The sequence below is a fragment of the Scyliorhinus torazame genome, chromosome 9 (genome assembly GCF_047496885.1).
Source record: "Scyliorhinus torazame isolate Kashiwa2021f chromosome 9, sScyTor2.1, whole genome shotgun sequence".
Lineage (NCBI taxonomy): Eukaryota > Metazoa > Chordata > Chondrichthyes > Carcharhiniformes > Scyliorhinidae > Scyliorhinus > Scyliorhinus torazame.
In genome coordinates, this window is record NC_092715.1 from 114,734,237 (window position 1) to 114,755,900 (window position 21,664).

The 21,664-nt window shown below is 43.3% G+C and overlaps 1 protein-coding gene across 3 annotated transcripts in view; it reads right to left on the reverse strand.

Annotated features, from left to right (window-relative positions):
- Positions 1 to 2,233: 2,233 nt before the first annotated feature.
- The window catches only part of fbxl17 (F-box and leucine-rich repeat protein 17), a 1,158,180-nt gene continuing 1,138,749 nt past the window's right edge, over positions 2,234 to 21,664 (reverse strand). For all 3 annotated transcript variants that reach the window (XM_072516397.1, XM_072516398.1, XM_072516396.1), the window contains one exon: positions 2,234 to 6,678. In XM_072516397.1, coding sequence (XP_072372498.1) covers positions 6,541 to 6,678 — 138 coding nt within the window. In that variant the 3' untranslated portion in view covers positions 2,234 to 6,540. The remainder of the gene's footprint in view (positions 6,679 to 21,664) is intronic.

Genomic DNA, 21,664 nt, shown 5'->3' on the forward strand with positions numbered 1-21,664 from the left:
AAAAACTCCTTCGTCCTTGGCCTCCCAAACCTCCAGAGGTCCACCCACCCATGCGCTCCATGAACCCCTTCAGCTCTTTCACCACCATTGACACCATGTTAAAGTCCCCTCCCATGATCACCCAGTGCAAGTTCAAGTCCGGGATCCTCCCCCAGCACTCGCCTCAGGAACTCCCCATCACCCTAGTTTGGGGCATAGACATTTACCAAAACTACCGGCATCCCCTCCAGCTTCTCACTCACCATCACGAACCTCCCTCCTGAATCTGCCACAATCTTCCCCACCACGAACGCCACCCGTTTGTTTATCAGCACTGCTAATCCCGAATGAACGGCTTGCCCTACCCACCCTTTCCTTAGCCTAGTCTGATCTCCAATCTTGAAGTGTGTTTCTTGCAAAACGCCTTTAAGCTCCTCAAATGCGCGAACACACACGACCGTTTGACTGGCCCATTCAGCCCCTTCCATGTGACCAAACTGGTCGGAGGGCACCCCGCCCCCCTCCCCTGCCGATAAACCATATCCTTCCTTGGGCCAGCCCCTGTCACGCGACCTTTCATGCCCACCCTTGGATGCTCACTGTCACCATTCCCTTTCTTGCTGAGGCACAGCAACTACAACTTTGTCAGCAGCCTCCCCTCCCCAGAACCAAACAACAGTCCCACCCCCCTCTATTACACTAACCACCTGGCTGCTCACCACTGCGCTCCCATTAACTAGCCTGCCCAGCTAGCCTAGCAACCCCCGCTCAAGGCGCCTGAGCCTCCTACCCCCCCCCACTGATTCTCGTCTTCCCTCCCCCACTCGCATACCTCCATAACAATGGAATAAGAAAAAAGGTGCACTCACCCTCCAACAAAACATCTCAAAGAAGAGAAGTTCTCCAACAAACAGAAAGCAATAAAAAAATAGGCAGAGAACCAACATCTCCTCACTCATCCTCCACAGTTCAATGCCCACCTTCTCCTGCCAGTCTATTATCTCTGAAAAATTCCATTGACTCCTCCTTTACCCGCCGCCATCTTCACCTGTGGCGCACCAAGATTTCTTACTCCAATAGCTCCCTTCTTCTCAACCCACTTCTGATCCGTGGATCCATCCACCAGCCCCACCAGTGGAGTTTAAGTTTCCTCAGTCACCCCTACACCTTTTTTCGCCGAAACATCCGCCCAGAAAATGGGGAAAAGGACCCTAAGAACCGCCTCGAGCGGGAGCTGCCAAGTGGACAACCACTCACTCCATTACCGCCACCGGAAGTCCAATGGGTAATATACTTTTAATAGCATGCCATCACTTTAAGAGAATGTGATTCAGCCTCAGTTGCACTTCAGCCTGGAGCAGAGCAAACACAGCCCTGCTAATGATCTTAAAGTTTCTATCCACGTATATCTATTGACATGTGTCAGTTTTTAATGTAAATGAATCCATAGTGTGTTTGCAAATCCCTTATGAATGACTGCTGCTTTCATATTATTATAACACACATGACAAATGCAATACAATGACAAATGCAATATAATGTAAGATGACATTGGAAATTTGCAGAATGGGCAATTAAGTGGCAAATTATAGATAAATGTTATGTGACAAAATTTGGCAATAGAAACAGAAACATCACCTATCCTTTTTAGTACCTTCATAGGCTTTGGATATTATTGAAAAGACCTGCATTTATTGTCCATCCCTAACTGTCCTTGAGAAGGTCTTCTTTAACTACTGAAGTCTGTGAAGTTAGATTTGTGTTGTTGTTAGAGAGAGCTCCTCAATTTTGAATCAATGGCAATGAAGAATTGGTGATATATTTCCAAGTCAGAATGGTGTATGATTGGAGAGGAACATGCAGGGGGTGGTGTTCCCACATATTTGCTACCTTTGTCCTAGGCAGTAGATGTTGTAGATCCGAAAGCACAGAGGCTGAAGAAATATAGAGGGTAGCTTTGAGACCATTTGCTGCGACTGAGAATTGGAAAATTGAGCATTCACATTCATTAGAAGATTGAGGGCAGTAGGTATCAAAAGTTTAAGATTTGCCCCACTGGGCGATGCATTCAATTACCCCCAATAATTTCAGCAGTCAGCAGCACAAACCCAACAGTGACTATTTATAGACCACGCCGTGAAATAAACGCATGAGTCTGATCCAAGCCAGCCAGACTGCCAAAATTGCAACAATATCCTGGTAGCGATGTTTTTTGAAATGGTGTTTATTGGACAATCTTTAGGTAACAAATAGGTAAGTCATTTCCAACATTTTATTTTCTCACCTTATATCACTGTGATTTTGCAAGAGACTGTTTACAGTTTATTTTCATTGAATAGCTCCCTGGTAAATCAAATTTACACACATAGGAAATAAAAACTTCTATGGTAAGAAAATGCACCACATCACTTGGAAATTCAATATTTGTTGAGAATCAAAGAAAGTACAAATTGAGCAGAGGCCAGTCACCCATCGAGCATTCCTTCCACAATCATGTACAACTTGCTCTATTAAAGATCACACAAAACCCACCTGAACGGAAGTTCTGTAAAGTTTCTCCCTTCGTTCCCCCCAAAAGTATATGAAATTAAACTTCAGAGTACTTGACAGTAAATCCAATATTATTTATCCTTGTCCAGTTGCCATGACATTCCATTGTTTCAGGAGAACATGTTCCATTAATCATCGCTGTCAGTACTCATCATTATAACTCTCCATCTCATTCCTAACCGGATACTTACACAGCTCTTTTCTTTAAAAAAAAGTATTAATAACACTTCATCATTTGAGAATCTAGTCCAGATACCCACTAATTAGATGGGAAATACTTCTAATCTCAAACCTTGCTTGAGGCTTTGTTAAAATTAATTTATGGGAATGAAAATTGTGGGTGTATTTATTCCAGTCAGCATCAATTTGCCACACAAGTAACATAAATCTTTTATTGAATTACTTGGAAATTATGTATATATATATATATGTATATATATATATATAAATATATAGTTACATAAATATATATATATATATATATATATATAAATGCAAGACATAACTATTGTGCTTACTCTGTAGTGCCAACTGATATAAAACAAAGAGGAGGAAAGAAAACACAAAACACAGTCAAAAGAACAGAGGATGCTTTTTGTCAATTAAACCAGGTAAAAAAAGTTCAGACAAGATGTCTGACCTTCCATTTAGAGTCTATATTTTCTGAGAAAAATCATCCATTTTTAATGGAAAGGTGGGCATTTCACATATTTCTTTCATTGTGAGTACACATTATTCTGGCATCATTAAAATGTAAGATTTTGAGATTAGTTATAAAACTTCATAATACAGTTCCAAAACTGTTTTTAACTCTTCAGTATTAGAAAAATGTATGAAATCTAGAAACATTCAAAACTCTAAACAGGAAAATGTGCAGGGTGCTTTCTGTTGAAAGGGCTTTCACAGCTCACTTTGAAAATAATACAGCTACAAACAGAATACAGCACCTACATTGCATTACCATCAAACCCATTGCCAGACAGAGACCGTTATTTATTGTCATCTTCCCTCTTGAGCTGCTCTGTTTGGTTACAGAGGAGAGTCACTTGCTCTCAAGATGCTCCATTCAGCAGAGTTCGGCATTTCAGTTTGATCCGAGTCAGCCAGGCAGCCAGCCCTGAGGGACTGTGGACTCAGACAAAAATGGATGGTACTAGAATGGAGAGATTACAGAGATCTAGAAATACTGAACAGGTTGTGGCTTTTTTCTTTAGAAAAGAGAACACTTAGTGGTGTCCTGGTAATGAATTTTTCAAAATAATGAATGGGTTGGATAAGGGTATTTGTGGAGAGTGTGCTTTCAGTTGTGGGAGAATACAAAATTAGGGGTCATAAATACAAGCTAGTTATTAATGATGGGGAAAGAAGGAGACATTTCCTTGCTCAGGAAATGTTTTGAATGTAAAACTAGCTATCACAGGGTGTGGTTGAGCAAAATACTTCAGATACTTTCAAAACAAACTGGAATAGTACATGAAACAAAAGGGTAGGGTGAAAAGGGAAAGTTATGGTGAAAAGGGAAAGTTATGGTGAAAAGGGAAAGTCATGGTGAATAAGAAATGTTATGGTGAAAAGGGAAAGTTATGGTGAAAAGGGAAAGTTATGGTGAATAGGGAAAGGTATGGTGAAAAGGGAACGTTATGGTGAAAAGGGAAAGTTATGGTGAAAAGGGAAAGTTATGGTGAATAAGGAATGTTATGGTGAAAAGGGAAAGTTATGGTGAAAAGGGAAAGTTATGGTGAATAAGGAAAGGTATGGTGAAAAGGGAACGTTATGGTGAAAAGGGAAAAGTATGGTGAAAAGCTGAGATGAAAGTAATGGAATATGAGGATACTTGTGCAGAGTACAAATATCAACACATGGTGGGCTGAATGGCCTGTTTCTGTGCAGTATATTTTATGTAATTCGGTGTAAAGAAGGAGTTTACTGAGCTCAGCTTACTCTGAACTGACTCACTTTCCCAGGCGATTCCAGTGAAATGGGCAGGTATGCCAAGATGGAAAAGGATGCTCCATACAACTGAAAGTATAGGTGCAACAAGGAAATAAGGAAATCCATGATGATGAGATTCCCAACAGCAACAAATCATAGTGCAAGAACCAGATAAATTTATAATTATCATTTGTATACAGAGAGCAGGGAAATACTTTGAATAGTAAGTATTGCTTCCGTTTAATCAGCAGCATTTAGTGATTGACCTAAAGATGTGTAATGTTGGTTGCCGTGTATCTTATCAGGACAAAGATTAACTGAAGGGTTAAAGCCCCTTTCACAAAAACATTGCAAAGCGTTTTACTTTGTTGCATTCCCAAAATTAATTCATCCTCATCAGCTGTGAATTCCAAAATTCTTCAACACATTCTAACTCAGAATTAAACAGAATTATACAATATTGGGAAAATGGTTGCATCTCAGAGAGAAAATGAGACAACCCTTCTACACTTGAGAAAAATCAATCTAATGGAAAATTGACAAACTTGTTTAATGTGTCAGCATAGGATCTGAGACACGACCCACAGAGACCTCCAGTTAGACACACTATGCAGTTACTGTCAGTTATCTTAATCTGCTCAATTACTGCATTGGCTCTCAAAGATGGCAATCACCAAATATCACTTAAATTGGCTTTTCTTTTCCTTTTGTGCTGTCTCCATACTTTTAGCATGGCCATGGAACCTTAATGCAGATTCTCTAGCTGCCCTATACAATTTATATTCCAGAACAACTATACATATTTTAAATGCACACATCCTCTTTTAGGTTCCTAGGTTTTCCTGTAAAATGGCTTGCACCTTGTTGAACCCTTTGTTTTAAAACATAAATAGATTCACACACTGCATACTATTTTTTCTTATGATAACATAAGAGCTGGTATGACATAATTATCATGTGTGAGCAAGAAAGAGTTGTACACTTATTCTCGATTCTGAAGTTTGATCACTTTTCAGAAACCTAAGGTCAAAGCACTGAACTTCTTGGCTTCTGAATTTGAAAACACAACATAATGTGTAGTCTTTTTCACAGACTAAGTTCATTTAATGACAAATATTAAGTAATAGAACAATCCAGTGTTATTCCATCAACTTTAACTATTACCTTTTGGAACACTTTTTTTGACTAAATAATTAATAAAGTGTTCAGGCATGATATTTACAACAATTGTATAACTGACAAAAGTTAGTTTTATTGTACTTTGACCATGTTATAAAAAGTATGTCTTGCACAAGCTAGTTCTGAACTGTGTATGTAGAAAAAGAATATACAAACAGTAATAAAATACGTCAGTCATTATTGTACATCCTGGCCACAGTTAAAGTTTGGATCTAGGGGAAAAACACTCCATTGATTCTTCTGTCTACACTGAAACCGTAACAGGGCTGTGCTAGTTTTTATCATCAGTCGTAATTGATTATTTCAAGGCTGAATGAAGCTTAATAAAATGGAATTCAGATTTTTAACCAAGCTTATAATAAGATGAGATGTAATTTTAACAGAGAATATCTAAGAGAGGATTTGTTGAACAAGAGTATAACTAGATGAATTTAGTAGATGACTGTCACACCTGAAAAATCCCATGACATCTATTAGGGGCTCAGAGGTAGCAATGAGCACAAAATCGGTTGGGGAGGAGACATCTCTTTCACTTTAAACTTTCTGAATGCGCATTTCAGCAAATCTGATTACAGCTGTTTCAAAGAAATGTTTTTAAAAGGCAGCTGGTATCAAATTATTCACAAGACAAACTACTTTGTGCTAGAATCCATACCTGCCCCCAATTATTTTGACTTGAAGTCCATCCATGGATGTTTGCAAAATCCATGATTTCAAACTTCAAAGGGTAAAGATTGTCAGAACAGGAACATAAAGTGGAAAGGTACTGTCTTTTGTGATTATAAGTTCAGTTCAGCAGAGTCAACTGCTTGTGATTTTCTCTTGCACTTACTCTTTACATTACTGTATTTAAGAATTACAAGAACCACAAAGTGATATTATAGAAGATTCTTCATTGCATTATGATGCTGTTGATGTATTGGGAATCCACCCCATCTGATAGGCTCGTTCTAGTGTCCGCTTGCAGTCTTGCATCACAGTGCTGAATGTGATATGTGGGTATTCTTGAACTAGACGTTCCACTGTGTCTTCATTCACCTACAAAACATGATTTTCAAAACAGAAGAATTAAAAAAATTGAAGTCTAACTTCTCCCCTCACATTGCACCTCTACACTACATATTCAACAGCTAATATCAGCTATCCAATATCAAGGTGGTTATTCTTCAATTATCGACCAGTCAGTGACTGTCAGCAGCTACTGTAGTGCAACACCATGGCTTAGTCCAATACTAGCCACATCTATGTATGCACATTTTCCATTAAGATCACTGAATAGAAGTTTTGAATGATAATCCTGGCTCATTTTTCCCTTGTCGGCATGTGAGCAATGAGGCAACTCGCACCTCCCCTCTCGGTCCATCAAACGTTAGCTAACACAGCTCAGGCGGAGAATTAAGCCTATAACCTTCTTGGTGCTATATTATGCAATGCAGATAACCACTGAGCCATCAGGATATTCTATCAAGCATATTCAACCAATGTGATGAAGCAGTAAATTAATCGATTTGACAGGACTGTAAAGATGGAAATATAATCAAGCCCTTTTAAATGTCCTAAAATGTTTTATAAATCAAACATTCCATGCAACCAAACAGAGAGCACTTAAGTATCAGGGTCAGGAAGCCTATTGACATGAAAATGAAATGAAAATCGCTTATTGTCACAAGTAGGCTTCAAATGAAGTTACTGTGAAAAGCCCCTAGTCGCCACATTCCGGCGCCTGTTCGGGGAGGCTGGTACGGGATTTGAACCCGCGCTGCTGGCCTGCCTTAAAGCCAGCTATTTAGCCCTGTGCTAAACCAGCCCCGTTGATTATTATAGTAATCATTTTGTTGTAAAAGGCTGAAAAAGCACAGCTTGGTGGCCATGTTTAATGGCACCAGCTTTTCATTCCCAGATTTTCTCGGCACGGTGGCTGCCTCAAAGCCCCGGGACCCAGTTCAATTCAAATCATGGGTGACTGTGTTGGGTTTGCACATTCTTCCTGTATCTGTGTGGGTTTCCTCTGGGTGCTCCGGTTTCCTCCCACATACCAAAGATGTGCAGGTTAGTGGATCAGCCATGATAATTGCCCTTAGTGTCCAAAAAGGTGAGGTGGGGTTACTGGGTTACGGAGATATGGTGGAGGTGGGGTGCTCTTTCCAAGGGCCGGTGCAGACTCGATGAACCGAGTGGCCTTCTTCTGCACTGTAAATGCTATGAAATTGCCCCTCAGTGTCCAAAGATTATGTGGGGTTATGGGATTATGAGATTATAGGCCAGGGGAGTGTGCCGATGTTGGGTGCACTTCTTGAATGTCGATGTAGACTCGATGGGTCGAATGGGCTCCTTCTGCACTGCAGGGATTCTATGAGTCTATGATTCGATGATTTTCAAAACTGAACTCAAATTCTTAGACAACCATTTGAACTCTCATTCTTAGGAAAATTATTCCAGGCCTCGAGATTACTACTCCAGTAACATAATGACTGCACTATTATACTTCACATTGGGTTTCAGACAAGTTAGGAATCATCCACTTATTTTCAATACCACATGTTTCATGTTTACCTGCCTATTAGCATATCATTTTAATATCAAGACATTAACCTATTTTTCCTATTTTAAATAATTGACATGTTAATGCATAATTTGAATCCTCTGCCCTCATTTGCACCTTGGAGATGTTAAACTATTAATTGTTCACCTAAACTGGGCCATATTAACACCTCATTATTCAATGTCTACAATAGTTTTCCCAATGTCATTAAAATAATCAAAGCGCTAAACCTGTGCTATTATTTAAAATATAAAAACAAATTTCTTACAAAACCATATGGAATTATATAGGGTGCATGGTCCAGGTAAATGTAGAAACATCGAAACACAGAAACTAGGAGCAGGAGGAGGCCATTCAGCCCTTCGAGCCTGCGCCACCATTCATTATGACCATGGCTGACCATCCAGCTCAATAGTCTGTCCTAAATGGTCTACCCAATATGCTTAGACTGCGACCCCTGGTTTTGGGCACATCCATCATCAGGAACATCTTTCCTGCATCTACCCTGTCTAGTCCAGTTAGAATTTTATAGGTTTCTATGAGATGCCCCATATTGTTCTGAACACCAGCGAATACAATCCTAACCGATTCAATCTCTCCTCATACGTCAGTCCTAACATCCCAGTAATCAGTCTGGTAAAGCTTCTCTGCACTCCCTCTAGAGCAAGAACATCCTTTCTCAGATTAAGAGACCAAAACGGCACACAATATCCAGGCATGGCCTCACCAAGGCCCTGTACAATTGCAGCAAAACATCCCTGCTCTGTACTCGAAATGTAAAGTCAGGTCTGTATGTAACAGGAACGTGTTAGGCAAACGCTCTTAAAAATCATTCACCAAGGGCAGCACGGTGGCCTAGTGGTTAGCACAGCTGCCTCACGGCGCTGAGGTCCCAGGTTCGAGCCAGGTTCTGGGTCATTGTCCGTGTGGAGTTTGCACATTCTCCCCGTGTATGCGTGGGTTTTGCCCCCACAACCCAAAAATGTGCAGAGTAGGTGGATTGGCCATGCTAAATTGCCCCTTAATTGGAAAAAATAATTGGGTAATCTAAATTAAAAAAAAAAAAATAATTCACCAAAATCCTGTCTGGGAATGCTCTTACATATAATTTCACGTTTTAGCACTTACACTTGTCTTTATTAACCATCAGTCAATGTATCCAACTGCACGTCATCTTTGGTCTGAGGGTGCTAACGTTCATGCAGATTTTGTCACACCTTTCTATCATAGGAACAATGGACAGGCAGTGGCCAGATGTTCCATTTAGTGGAAATGTGTCCAGCATTGCTGCTGTCCGCAAAGTTTTCTGCAACCTCACGTAACTGATTTTGATCCCAGCTGCAGCAGAAATGGGTAAGCCCAGTGATTGCAGGAGAATCACAGGAAGGAGAGATAGTGCCCTCTTTATGATAATAATAATCTTCATTATTGTCACAAGTCGGCTTCATTACATTAACACTGCAATGATGTTACTGTGAAAATACAAAGTATTTTATACACAGCAGTTACCATATTCAGGTAAAGAGTGTGGGTTAATAAGTGAGTGAGCGAGTGAGTGAACGGGCGGCGGATGAGCGAGTGGATAGGTGTATGAGTGAGCGGGTGGGTGTGAATGGGTGAGTGAGTGAATGATGGGCAGTCAGGCCAGGTGGCAGTTGGGTCAGGTGGGGCTCGGTTCGGAGGGTGCTCAGGTCAGTGGTTGTCGGGTTGCGAGGTGATCAGTTTGGGTGTGCAGTCGGGTCGTGGGGTTGGGTCGGGGGTAGTCAAGCTGGGGGAGGGGGGGTGGGGGTGGTGTTGGGAGGGTGAGGAGGGGGGGTGATGGGAGAGTCAGGTCAGGTTGGAGGGTGATTGGGGGTTTGGTTATGGTGCTCAGTTCAGTTATGCTGGCTAATTTCTGAGTTACCATGTATTAACCAGCATAACATTTTCTGGGTACGTATCCAGGTAAGTCCCACGTATCTGCCGCAAGTCTTTGACTCTGAGCTCAGGGGCAGAGACATTCATGAAGTATCCCAGGCAGCACAAATCAGCCTACTGGAAGTGTAAACTTCCTGAGCAATCACAGCACATGTGCATACATCAGGACTTTTGCAGAGTCCCGATGCACAGAACAGACTTAAGACCAGGTTTAGCTGCTCTGGACATTGGAAGATTTGGGCCAATGTGTGTTATTAATTTATGCTAATGAAGCATGAATTAATTAGTTCTCGGCAACTAAACACTGTGACCTGATGTGTAATGGAGTGCAATTATATTGAACCGCTTCCTATAATGGATTTGCAGTGCTGGTGCACCTGTTCCTGTAAAAATCCTATTTTTAAAACATTTGTTGAAGAGTTGTAAAACGTTTGTTGCCAAAATGGCTGGAAATGTTAAACCTCTTCACTGTCAGGATGAGCCAGGAATTAATACTTTTGTAATTGGCAAAAAGGCGTAATCTGGCATTAATCTGCTCCATGTTGATGCTGACTGGCTAAAGAATTAAAAGCAACAGCAGGCATTAGTGACTGGCTGGAGATTGGGAATGCTGAGTAAAGTTGGTATTGGATCACGGCAGTTAATAATTTACATCAATTACTTGAATTCAGAAACTCAGATGCGTGTTGGCTGATGCAGACACAATGGGCCGAAGGGCCTCTTTCTGTGCAATAAAACTCATATAGACTGGTGAAATTTGCAATGACACCAAAACAGGTAGGGCAGAGTTGAGGATGCCTATCACAAAATAAAAACAGTAAGAAGTCTTACAACACCAGGTTAAAGTCCAACAGGTTTGTTTCAAACACTAGCTTTCGGAGCACTGCTCCTTCCTCAGGTGAATGAAGAGGTATGTTCCAGAAACATATATATAGACAAATTCAAAGATGCAAGATAATCACAATCACAAGACACATCACAAAATAAAAAGGAGTTGAAAAAACATGCAAGTAGGCAGAACAATAGCAATTAAAATGCAATGTGGACAAGGATAAAGTACTGCACATGGAAGGTAAAACAGACCGGATACAGTGAAATTGAAAGAGCTCGAGGGGTCCTCACAAACCTGACACTCAACGTGGTCAGTCAGTGAGAAGCATGAATCAATAATGCAAATAAAAGATAGACCTACAGAGCCAAAACAGTAGAAAGAAGTGAAATAAGTTACAATTACACTGTATAATACTCTGGTCAGACTTCACCTTAAATATTGTGTTCAGTTCTGGCTACTCAAAGATAAGGGAGACTTGCAATACTAGAGACAGTGCAGTAAACAATCATGAGGCAGATTCCAAGTGTTAGGCCTGAGATGAGAGCTTGGAAAAATTTGGATCTGTCAGCCTTGAAAAGGGATGACTGAGAATTGATCTTAATAGATATAATATATATAATATAAATATAGTAAAACAGGAACAACTTACATTTACATCTCAAGGTGCTTTATTAGAAATAGGGGAAGGAAGCTGAAAAATGTCAGGAACAAAGTAACAGATAGTTAGGCCAGAAAGGTGGGTTTACGTATTGTGGGCGGGATCTACCGGACACCGAATGGGAATATGACGTGAATGGTAGATGCCGGGAGAGGCCGCTGAGGGCTTACCGACAGCCAGTACGCCTCACACGATCTACTCATATCTTGCGAGGCGTCGCGATCAGGATCCCACACACAAGGGGCAGGACCAAACCGCGCGCACCTAAGTAGGTTTAACACCCACTTAGGCGTACTAACCGGGATCCATAGGGCTCCTGGAATCTACTAGCCTCATCAGGGAGTCCCCAGCTGTGCGCCGTTCAGGACTGGTCCACACAAACAGGCAGAATGCCACTCAGTGGTCTCCCGGGCCATCGGAGGACCCTGGATGATCAGGGATGGGCAGGGTGGGCCCCCTGCCTCCCTTGAACATGGGCAGCTTGGCACTGCCAGACTGGCACCATGACACTGTCATCATGGCACTGCTAAGGTGCCTGGGTGGCACTGAAAAACTGGCAGGAGCATTGCCAGATTGCCAGTGTGCCCAGGTGCCAAGATGGCACGGTCCAGGGTCGGGGCCTGAGGGGGGCCATGCCCATGAAAGGAGGGTGGGTGGTGGTTGAATGTTGGGGTCTTGGAAGGGGGAAGAAAGTGAGCATGGGACAGCCTGAAAAAAGGGCCCTCAGTGACCCTATAGCAGAGGTGTCATCACTTGTGGGGGGTGGGGGGTAGTGCCCATATATGTGGGGGGTGGCACTTCCCATGGGTGGAGGACCCACAAGCCCATTTAGAGATCAGGATGCTCTTTCAAAACGGTAGCCCGATCTCGGAGGAGCCGGTCTGGCCAGTGAGTTCAGCTTCCCAGTGTTGAAAATAATTCCAAGTGGGCTCGCCTGATGAGAAACTTCACAGGGCCCAGAAAAGTGACTAAGTGTGGTTAGATAGCAGTGGGGAACTCGCCGACAGAGCTGGGGAGAAAGTCCCAGCAAAACCCGCCACAAATAATGCTTAGGGCGCGATTTAACGGAAATGTTTCAAAGTGTAGGAGTGAGCGGGACCTGCCGCGAGCTTCCTCACGATTGACCCAGTGAGGCCGTCACCGCTATGAAATGTTAATTGATCCAATTAACGGCGCCCCACAAATGACTGACCTGCTGGCTGATTTGCTAGCATCACATGGGAGGGTTTGAACAAGTGTGGCAGAGGGATGGGAACTAGAGTAATAGGTGAAATAACTGAAGGGGAACCCGAACAGGCGCCGGAATGTGGCGACTCGGGGCTTTTCCACAGTAACTTAATTGAAGCCTACTTGTGACAATAAGTGATTATTATTATTATTATTATTATTATTATTATTATTAGGGGCTTGGATGGGGTAGTGTTTGTAAGGAGCACCCAGGAGGGCTTATTGAAACAGTATTTAGATACTCCAACTCGGGAAGGGGCCGTACTGGATTTGGTATTGGGAAATGAGTCCGGCTAGGTGGTCAACGTTTCAGTAGAGGAGCATTTCTGGAAGAGTGACCATAATAAGTTTTAAGGTACTGTTGGATAAAGATAAGACTTGTCCTCGGGTGAAGGTGCTAAATTGGGGGAAGGCTAATTATAACAATATTCAGCAGGAACTGAAGAATGTAGATTGGGGGTGGGTGTTTGAGGGTAAATCAACATCTGGCTTTCAAATGCCATTTGATAGGAATTCAGGACCGGCATGTTCCTGTGAGAAAGAAGGATAAATATGGCACGTTTTCAGGAATGAGGCATATTGTGAGCCTAGTCCAAAAGAAAAACGAAGCATTTGTAAGGGCTAGAAGACTTGGAACAGACGAAGTCTGTGAGATATATAAGGAAAGTAGGAAGGAACTTAAGCAAGGAGACAGGAGGGTTAAAAGGGATCATGAAAAGTCATTGGCAAACAGGATTAATGAAAATCCCAAGGCTTTGTACACGTATAAAAAGAGCAAGAGGTTAGTCAGGGAAAGGGTTGCCCCACTCAAAGGCAGGGGCGGGAATTTATGCATAGAACCAGAGGAAATGGGTGAGGTACTGAATGAGTACTTTGCATCAGTATTCACCAAAGAGAAGGACTTGATGTATGATGAGTCTGGGGAAGGGTGTGTAGATAGTCTGGGTCACACTGAGATCAAAAACGGGGAGATGTTGGGCGTTTTGAAAAACATTAAGTTAGATAAATCCCCAGGGCCTGATGGGATCTACCCCAGAATACTGAGGGAGGCAAAGAGGAAATTGCTGGAGCCTTAACAGACATTTTTGTCTCCTCATTGGCTACAGGTGAGATCCCAGAAGACTGGAGAATAGCTAAAGTTGTTTCTTCGTTTAAGAAGGGTAGCGATTATGATCCAGGAAATTACAGGCCAGTGAGCCGTACGTCAGTGATAGGGAAATTATTGGAAAGGATTCTTCGAGACCTGGCACTGGGACATGTCGCTGGAGGACATGTCCCAGTGCCAGGTGGACCTTAATGAGGTACTGCGCAGTCTCAGGTGGGCATAGCCGAGGCACTGCGTAGCACTTCTCAGTCACAGGTTGGCATTGACGGGGCACTCCAGAGAATGGAGGCACTGCCGGGGCACTCCATCACTAAGCAGCATCGGCCAGTGCAACGGCACCGTGGTGTTGACATTGGGGAGCCACCAGGGCTGGCAGAGCCAGATGATGCAGGGATAGCCGGGGCGCGATCCAGCTGCCCCTCCATCCTGAGGTAAACCCTAGGGCTCAATGGGAGAGGGGCACTAAGTGCCAACCTGGAGCCACCCTATGGAGTGGCGATGGTGGCCACCAACTCGCCCCCAGACCCACCCCCTGGCGCATCACGGAGTCAGCACTCGGAACAGAGTGGCACAGCGGTGCATGTGCTGTCAGCAAGTCGGCCGGGGCCCTCCGGTACCCGGCCCCCCAGATGACGCCTACCAGGGGCATCGAAGGCCACGGGACGCAGAAGGGAGCAGGCTGCCTCCAACTTTGATGTGCATCCTGGGGATACATCTAGGCGCAGCAGTACAGCAAGAAAGGCTAAGCAGGTCAAGAATCACTGAGAAAGGGCAGCACGGTGGCTCAGTAGTTAGCACTGCTGCCTCACGGCGCCGAGGTCCCAGGTTCGATCCTGGCTCTGGGTCACTGTCTGTGTGAAGTTTGCATGTTCTCCCCGTGTCTGCGTGGGTTTCACCCCCACAACCCAAAGATGTGCAGGTTAGGTGGATTGGCCACGCTAAATTGCCCCTTAATTGAAAAAAAATGAATACTCTAAAATTTATTTAAAAAAAAGAATTGCTGAGAGGGCACCTTGGGGGGAGGGGGTTTGGGGGTGGTGGTGCAATTGCAGAGGGAAGTGGTGGGTGGAGGAGTTGGGAGGGGAAGGTGGGGCAGAACCATTGGGGGATTGGGACAATTGGGGACGAATATGTATAGAATTTATTAAAGGTTGCACTCGAGAAATATGACACTTCTGTCACTTTATTCCTCAATGTGGGCCAAGCACCATCCCCTGCCCCAGCTCTGGCATGGACCCATGGATGCCTGTACCTACCACCGGTGAGGATAAGGGCCTCACTGGCCCTCTGGGCTTGTTGGAGCCTCGCCGCTGTCGCCTGTCCGCCAGCTGGTCCTGTGGGTCTTCCCCAGGCTCGTCCATCAGCCCCTCCTAGTCCAGTGCTTCCTTGTTCTCGGAGGTGGCCACGTGTTCCTCCTCCTCTGCCTTCAGCATGGCGCTTCGCTGCTGTGCCAGGTTGTTGAGGGCACAGCAGACCACCGCAAAATGGGCGATCCTTTGGGGGTATACAGCAGTACAGCACCAGAGCAGTCAAGGCATTGGAACTGCAATTTGAAGAGCCCGAAGCACTGCTCAATGCAGCCTGAGTGGCCACATGGGCCAATTCGTATTAAGTCTCCGCATCGGTCACCGGCCATCCTGGGGTGGTCCTCAAAGAGGTCATGGATGTCCGACTGCCCCAGGATGTAGCTGTCGTGCACACTCCCTGGGAAGCATGCACACACGTGCATGATCTTCATGTGGTGGTCGCACATGAGCTCGACATTCAGAGGGTGGAACCCCTTCCTGTTGATGTAGGGCACTCTCCGATGGCCAGGTGAGTGCAAGGCAACATGCGTCCCATCCACTACCCCTGGACCTTAGGCATCCCGGTGATGGCAGAGAATCCTGCTACCCGGGCATCTTAGTGGGCCTGGTTCGTGTCAAAATTTATATAGTTGGCTGCCCAGGCCAGCAGGGCATCCATGATCTCACGGATGCACTTGTAGGCTGTAGTTTGTGAGAGGCTGCACATTTTCCCTCTTGAGCCCTGGAATGATCCTGAGATGTAAAAGGTCAGGTCTGTGGTGTCCCTGACGACCACAGGTGGCAGATATCCTCCCCCTCCATGTGGTGCCAAGTCCGCGGAAACTTAGCACAGGTGCCGCACCATCCACTTGTTGAGGCGGAGCCTCCTGCGCCTCACGCTGTCCTTCATCTCTTCAAAAGACCAGCGACGCATGTACACCTTGGACTGTTGCCCTCTGTGACTCTCTTTGGCCTGATGGCTGGTCGGCGCCCTGGGGGCTCGCTCTCCCCCCACTCCGAACACCGGAGCAGCAACCCCAGTACCCGGGGATCATTCCCCAGGAGCGAAGATGGTTACTCATCTCCTCGGATCCCCATAGCAGCCATTCCGCCAGCTTTATGTTTTTAAAAAGGTATACTAATTGGTGCCCGTGTGACCACTTGCTGGAGAGGCGGTTAGATCACGGGAGGCCATTAGATAGAGGGGCGCTCCCGTTAATTGTAAGGAGATAGGCCTTAAGTGGTGATTATTGGATTCTCGTCATCTATGGCGGGTTCCTGATTACGCCAAGGGGACCAGTCCGGTTAGATCGCAAACAAATCGGCACCCGGAGCAGATCTGGTTTTCGGCTTCTCTCGTGATCGAATGCCCTCGTTGTGCTCTTGCTTAATCGCAACGCGGCCATTAAATCACGCCCTTGGAAACTTTTCCGTTAGATTGCGCCCTGTGTCTTTCAAAAGGTCGAGAAATTGAATAATGGAGCAGAATTAGAGCACCTAAGCATACAGCTTTGGGTATGAAGGTGAGAAGTAGTTTCAGAAATAGGGGCCTGAGGGGGGCCACACCCATGAAAGCGGGGATGAGGGTGTTTGAAGGGTGGAATTGGTGAAGGGTAGGTGTGAGGGGGCCTCCTAAACATTGGGAGGGGGAATGAAGGGTGGGGGTCCTGAAAGGTTGGGGGGGGAACAAAAGGGGGAGTTGGGGAGGCCCTCAGCGGCCCATAGCATAGTGTCTTCACTTGGGCTGGTGTGGGGTAATGCCCATGGGTGTGGAGGGTGACATTGCCCGTGGGTGGAGCGAGTGGGGGATCCTCAAGTTCACTTAGAGATCAGGGCACCCTTTCAAAATGGCAGCCCGATCTCTGAGGAGCTAAAATTATTTAAATGTATTTAAATATCGAATGTAGGTAAACACTGAAAAGGCCGGCAGAAATACCCCGCCGAACCCGTCCAAAATGACACTTTTCTGTTAAATTGTGCCCAAGAATTGGCTATTTAGTCCCTTGGACCTGTTAAACCATCCATTCAGATCATAGTACCTCAGCTCCTGTTTGATTCATAAGCTTAGATATCTTCATCTGATATAAATACACGGATTTCAGACTTGAAAATTTCACTTGACCCAATATCCTCAGCTTTTTGGCAGACAGAATTCCAGATTAGGACCACACTTTGCATGAGAAAATGCCTGTTGATTTCACTCGAAAATAGACTTGTTGTGATTTTTAAATTGTGTCGCCGTGTACTGAATTCCTCCACTACTGGAAATGTCTTTTCTGTACCCTGTATTATTTTAAACAAACCATCTAGATCATTACTCAATAATCTAAACTCCAGGGAACATAAACCAGTTTAGGTAACCTGAGTTCATCATTTAATCCTTTAAACTCTGTCAGCGTTCTAATGTATTGTTGCTCCTCCAAAGCCAAGAAATTTGCACTGTAGGGATTCTATGAAATCCTTTCTAAGGTCCAGTGCCTAAAATGCAATGCAGTATTTGAGATGGGGTCTGACCAAGGCTCATTCCAACTGAAACATAACATTCACTCCATTGTTCCTCCTGCCTTTCAGTGGAAAGAAGTAGTGACTCATTAATGATTCCAGACAGGCAGTCTGAACAATAGGGTCAAGGAATATCATGGAAAAGTCGAATTAAATGTCACGAGCATACATATGGAAGCTGACATCAGGCCCATGGATGATATTACTGAGGGACCAAATTTAAATGCAAAAGTGGACGGGCCAAGGATAGATCAATGAGGAATTCAGGAGGTGATGGTGCAAGACGTAAAAATAATTATGGTGGATACATTTCGATAGGTAGGAATGGGACTATAAAATGGAAGCCGCATGTTTGAGGACCATGAAGTAGAAATGAAGGTTAGAGTTGGAGGGCACAGTCAAATCTAATAAGCAAACAAACTGGAATATTTGGGGATGAAGCTAGTTAACTGGCATTCATGTAAAATGTAAAAGAAAATCAAGCAAATTGCAAAATGAGTTGATGATTCACTGTCAGGTCATTTTAAGTTATTGCTATGGACCCCCTTTTATATAAAGCTGAAAAATTCCCCTTTCTGTTTCACGTTTCCCCCCCCCCCCCCCATACATATTAGCTTGAGCTGGTACAGGAAACCCTAACAGAAAGAACTAGAAATATTACATCATATATGAAATCAATGCAGCAAATTACAAAAATGCATATTTTCCATTATGAACAAAGGTACAATTACTCTGGACCACAAAAATTACTTTGGTTACAAATATCTGAAGTTCAAAATGAACATATTGAGCAGACTAGAAAAATAAATACTTAACATATCAACAAACATGGTTTATGGTACAAGATCGCAACTTCCTCAATGTAGAAACTGGACACATAATACAATGAGAAACTGACATGCACATACATTGACAAAATCAAAAAGATAAGATAAACCTTCTACACAATCAAACACTCATTAAATAAACTGTGGCGCGATTTAACGAGAAACAAAGTCCAGTTTTGGGCGCATTTAGCAGCGTATTTCTCGTTGCCTGCAGCACCGGGAACGACCCTGCTTTCAAACGGGACTTTAATTTTTAGCCTAGCAGAGGAATGCCCTGCCTCATTTCCTGCTGAGCTCATCAGTGCAGGAAGCGATCAGAGTGCCATTTCTAAATTCCGCCCTAATCTCTCGACATCCCCACGTCCTCTGTCCACACCCCAACCTACTTGTTCGGGGGTCCTCGAGTCAGGATACCGCTCTACCCAGAGCCAAATCATCCCGGAGGCCTCCAATGGCCTGGGAGACCCCCGGTGTCATTACAGCTGGTCCACGTTTCTATAGACCAATGCTAAATGGCGCCATGGCAAAGTCTCCCAGGTGCAAACGTTTGATCCCGGGCCTTAGGAAACAACGGCGCTGCCATATTTAAGTGAGTCTAACTGCTCACCTAAATATGCAAATCTGGATCATGCTCAGTGAGGCCTCGCGCGAGATTTAACAGTCTCATTGCGTCACCGAGTCGGGCGCGACGAAGCCACTCTATGGCGCCATATGTTATCAAATTAATTTTTAAATTGTTAACTACCTTTCTCAAGAACAATGCTTGAACAGCTCAAAATGGACAACTGCAAAGGCCATTTTAAAATCAATTATGAAATGTTTTCTTGAATTTTCACTCGCGTCATTTGCCAAATATTTGGTTGTATAAAGATTCTGATAAGACACCTGAAGCGAATGCACTCTTTGCTCAGCATATGTGCTCCATTATGTATGTGCTGGAAAGGAACTATGGATTGAGTTACTTTTGTCCAATGATATGCAAGACACATCTGGAGGTACAATACATCATATTGAGTCATGGTAATGACCTTGGCACAATTGATTCTCTTTATTTTGGTTTAGACTTTCAAACTCTCAAAAAGTCACAGATGACGAATGCCATTTGACCTAGCCCAGCTCATCCATCCAAATCAAACCTGCTGAACCCCTACTGTTTTGCATGTATTTGCTTGAGTTGAATGTACAATATTTCATCAACTTGCAGTGCTTTTCCTGACATAAACTATATTAGGTGACTGTATCCAAGACAACAGCACAAATGAGCGGCAAATTTCCCTGATCAATTGCAAATTGCCAATCAGTGTCAAAAGGCTGGATGTCATACATTGTGGACTGGGATTTTATATATTTTTTAAAATCTTCAAAAGGACTGTAAGACTCAACAATTTTGTTTCTAAGAACATAAGATAAGAAATGGGAGCCGAAGTAAACCATACAGTCCCTCAAACCAATTCCACCATTCACTAACCATGGCTGCTCTTCCACCTCAACTCATGTCCCATCTGATTCCCATATTTCTTGGTTCTCTTGGAGATCAAAAATTAATTGATCGTTGCTTTAAATATACCGAATGACTAAACATCCGCATTTCATCTCTAATGCTTGCTGAACGATGGAGAAATGTTCTCTCTGTCAGTTGCAGAGATTCTACATGAAATGAATTTGAAAGTTTAGACCTATTTGGAAATTTGGACAGTCATTTACTCAAGAGATGTCATTGTTATAAGGCTATGCCTCTTTATTTTTGAAAATATGATTTTTCAACTTTCAATTGACTGAAACCTTTGCAGTTTGAACTGCGACAGAGCAAACTGTTTAAAGATGCAAGAATACATTCTAAATTGTAGGTAAAAAAAACACCAAATCACCCTCAGCGGAGTGTGAAGAGAGAATAATTTCCTCTAATCCAGACACCCATCAAAATTCGTAATTGTCTAAGGAAGAAACATTAAAAACGACAAGTACTGGATATTGAAACAATGGCTGCCATAGACAAATCCGAAACCTCTTGGAAATACACAATGGATAAAGTCTTTTAGACAACGTTGGGCAGTCACAACAGAGATTGCAAGGTGGTGTCAAAAAAGTCTTCAGCAGAAGAAACAAGCTGAGGGCTTTTGCTCTCTCCCTCTCCCTCTTTTGGAATAAGTGTGTCACCATTTCGAGAAGCCAACATTGCCAGAAACCTTCCAGTAACCGAGGTCTCTTAATAATTGCAACGTCTTCTACATCTGGCCATATCCAAGAAACCAGCTAACTTAAATTGGCCAGAACATTTAAAATCTATGCCTCAAATGCAACCAAAGGACACTTAACGGCATATTATTTTACCTACTTTTTATTAGACTCTAACTCCCCTTATTTCTGAAGTGAGTGTGTGAATGGACATTGCACTTTTGTTATTTTTTTAAGATTTAGCGGCGAATAAATTTGCTCTTTCTTTGAATCATGAAACACTTGTTTAATTGGCTCCTGATTGATAACGCCTTAAATAGTTACATTTGGAATTTAAGGATTTGGAAAAGGAAGTAACTTAAACCGCAGCTGTGACCAAATGAGAGGGTTGAATAGAGGGAAACTACTTCACCCCTTCTCACCTGATCATAGCAGTCATAAAGGTGACTTGTATAAAATGGGAATAATCACACTGGTGCAAAATGGTACGCAGCTCTGCATGAAAGGCACACTGTTGGGCAGAGTTGCTAATATGTCTCTCAGCCTCTGATCTGTAGTACATCTGCCTTGGAAGAGTTTGATTTACATATTAAAAATACAGGCATTGTATGTCCATTGCCAGCATCGCTTACCAATCATTATTTATTTAAAATATGTCAGCAATAGATTACAAATTACTTATATGTTGTAAAGAAAGGCAGAAGTGTTTATTAACAAAAACTAGTGGTCTATCCCATCATAGTTGGTTCATAGAATTTCTTATGAATGAAAAAAGGCAATTTAAAGTTATGAACATCAGAGTTTCAAATTCTTATCACTTTCAGGCTATCAACCATTGTGTCAATCAGTAAAATCAATAACCTGGTTTATAATTTAATATTGGTGAAAAACAAGTCTTGATACCTGTACTTCATAACATAGTTCAGCTTTAATTAAGCAGCAATGTACAATCT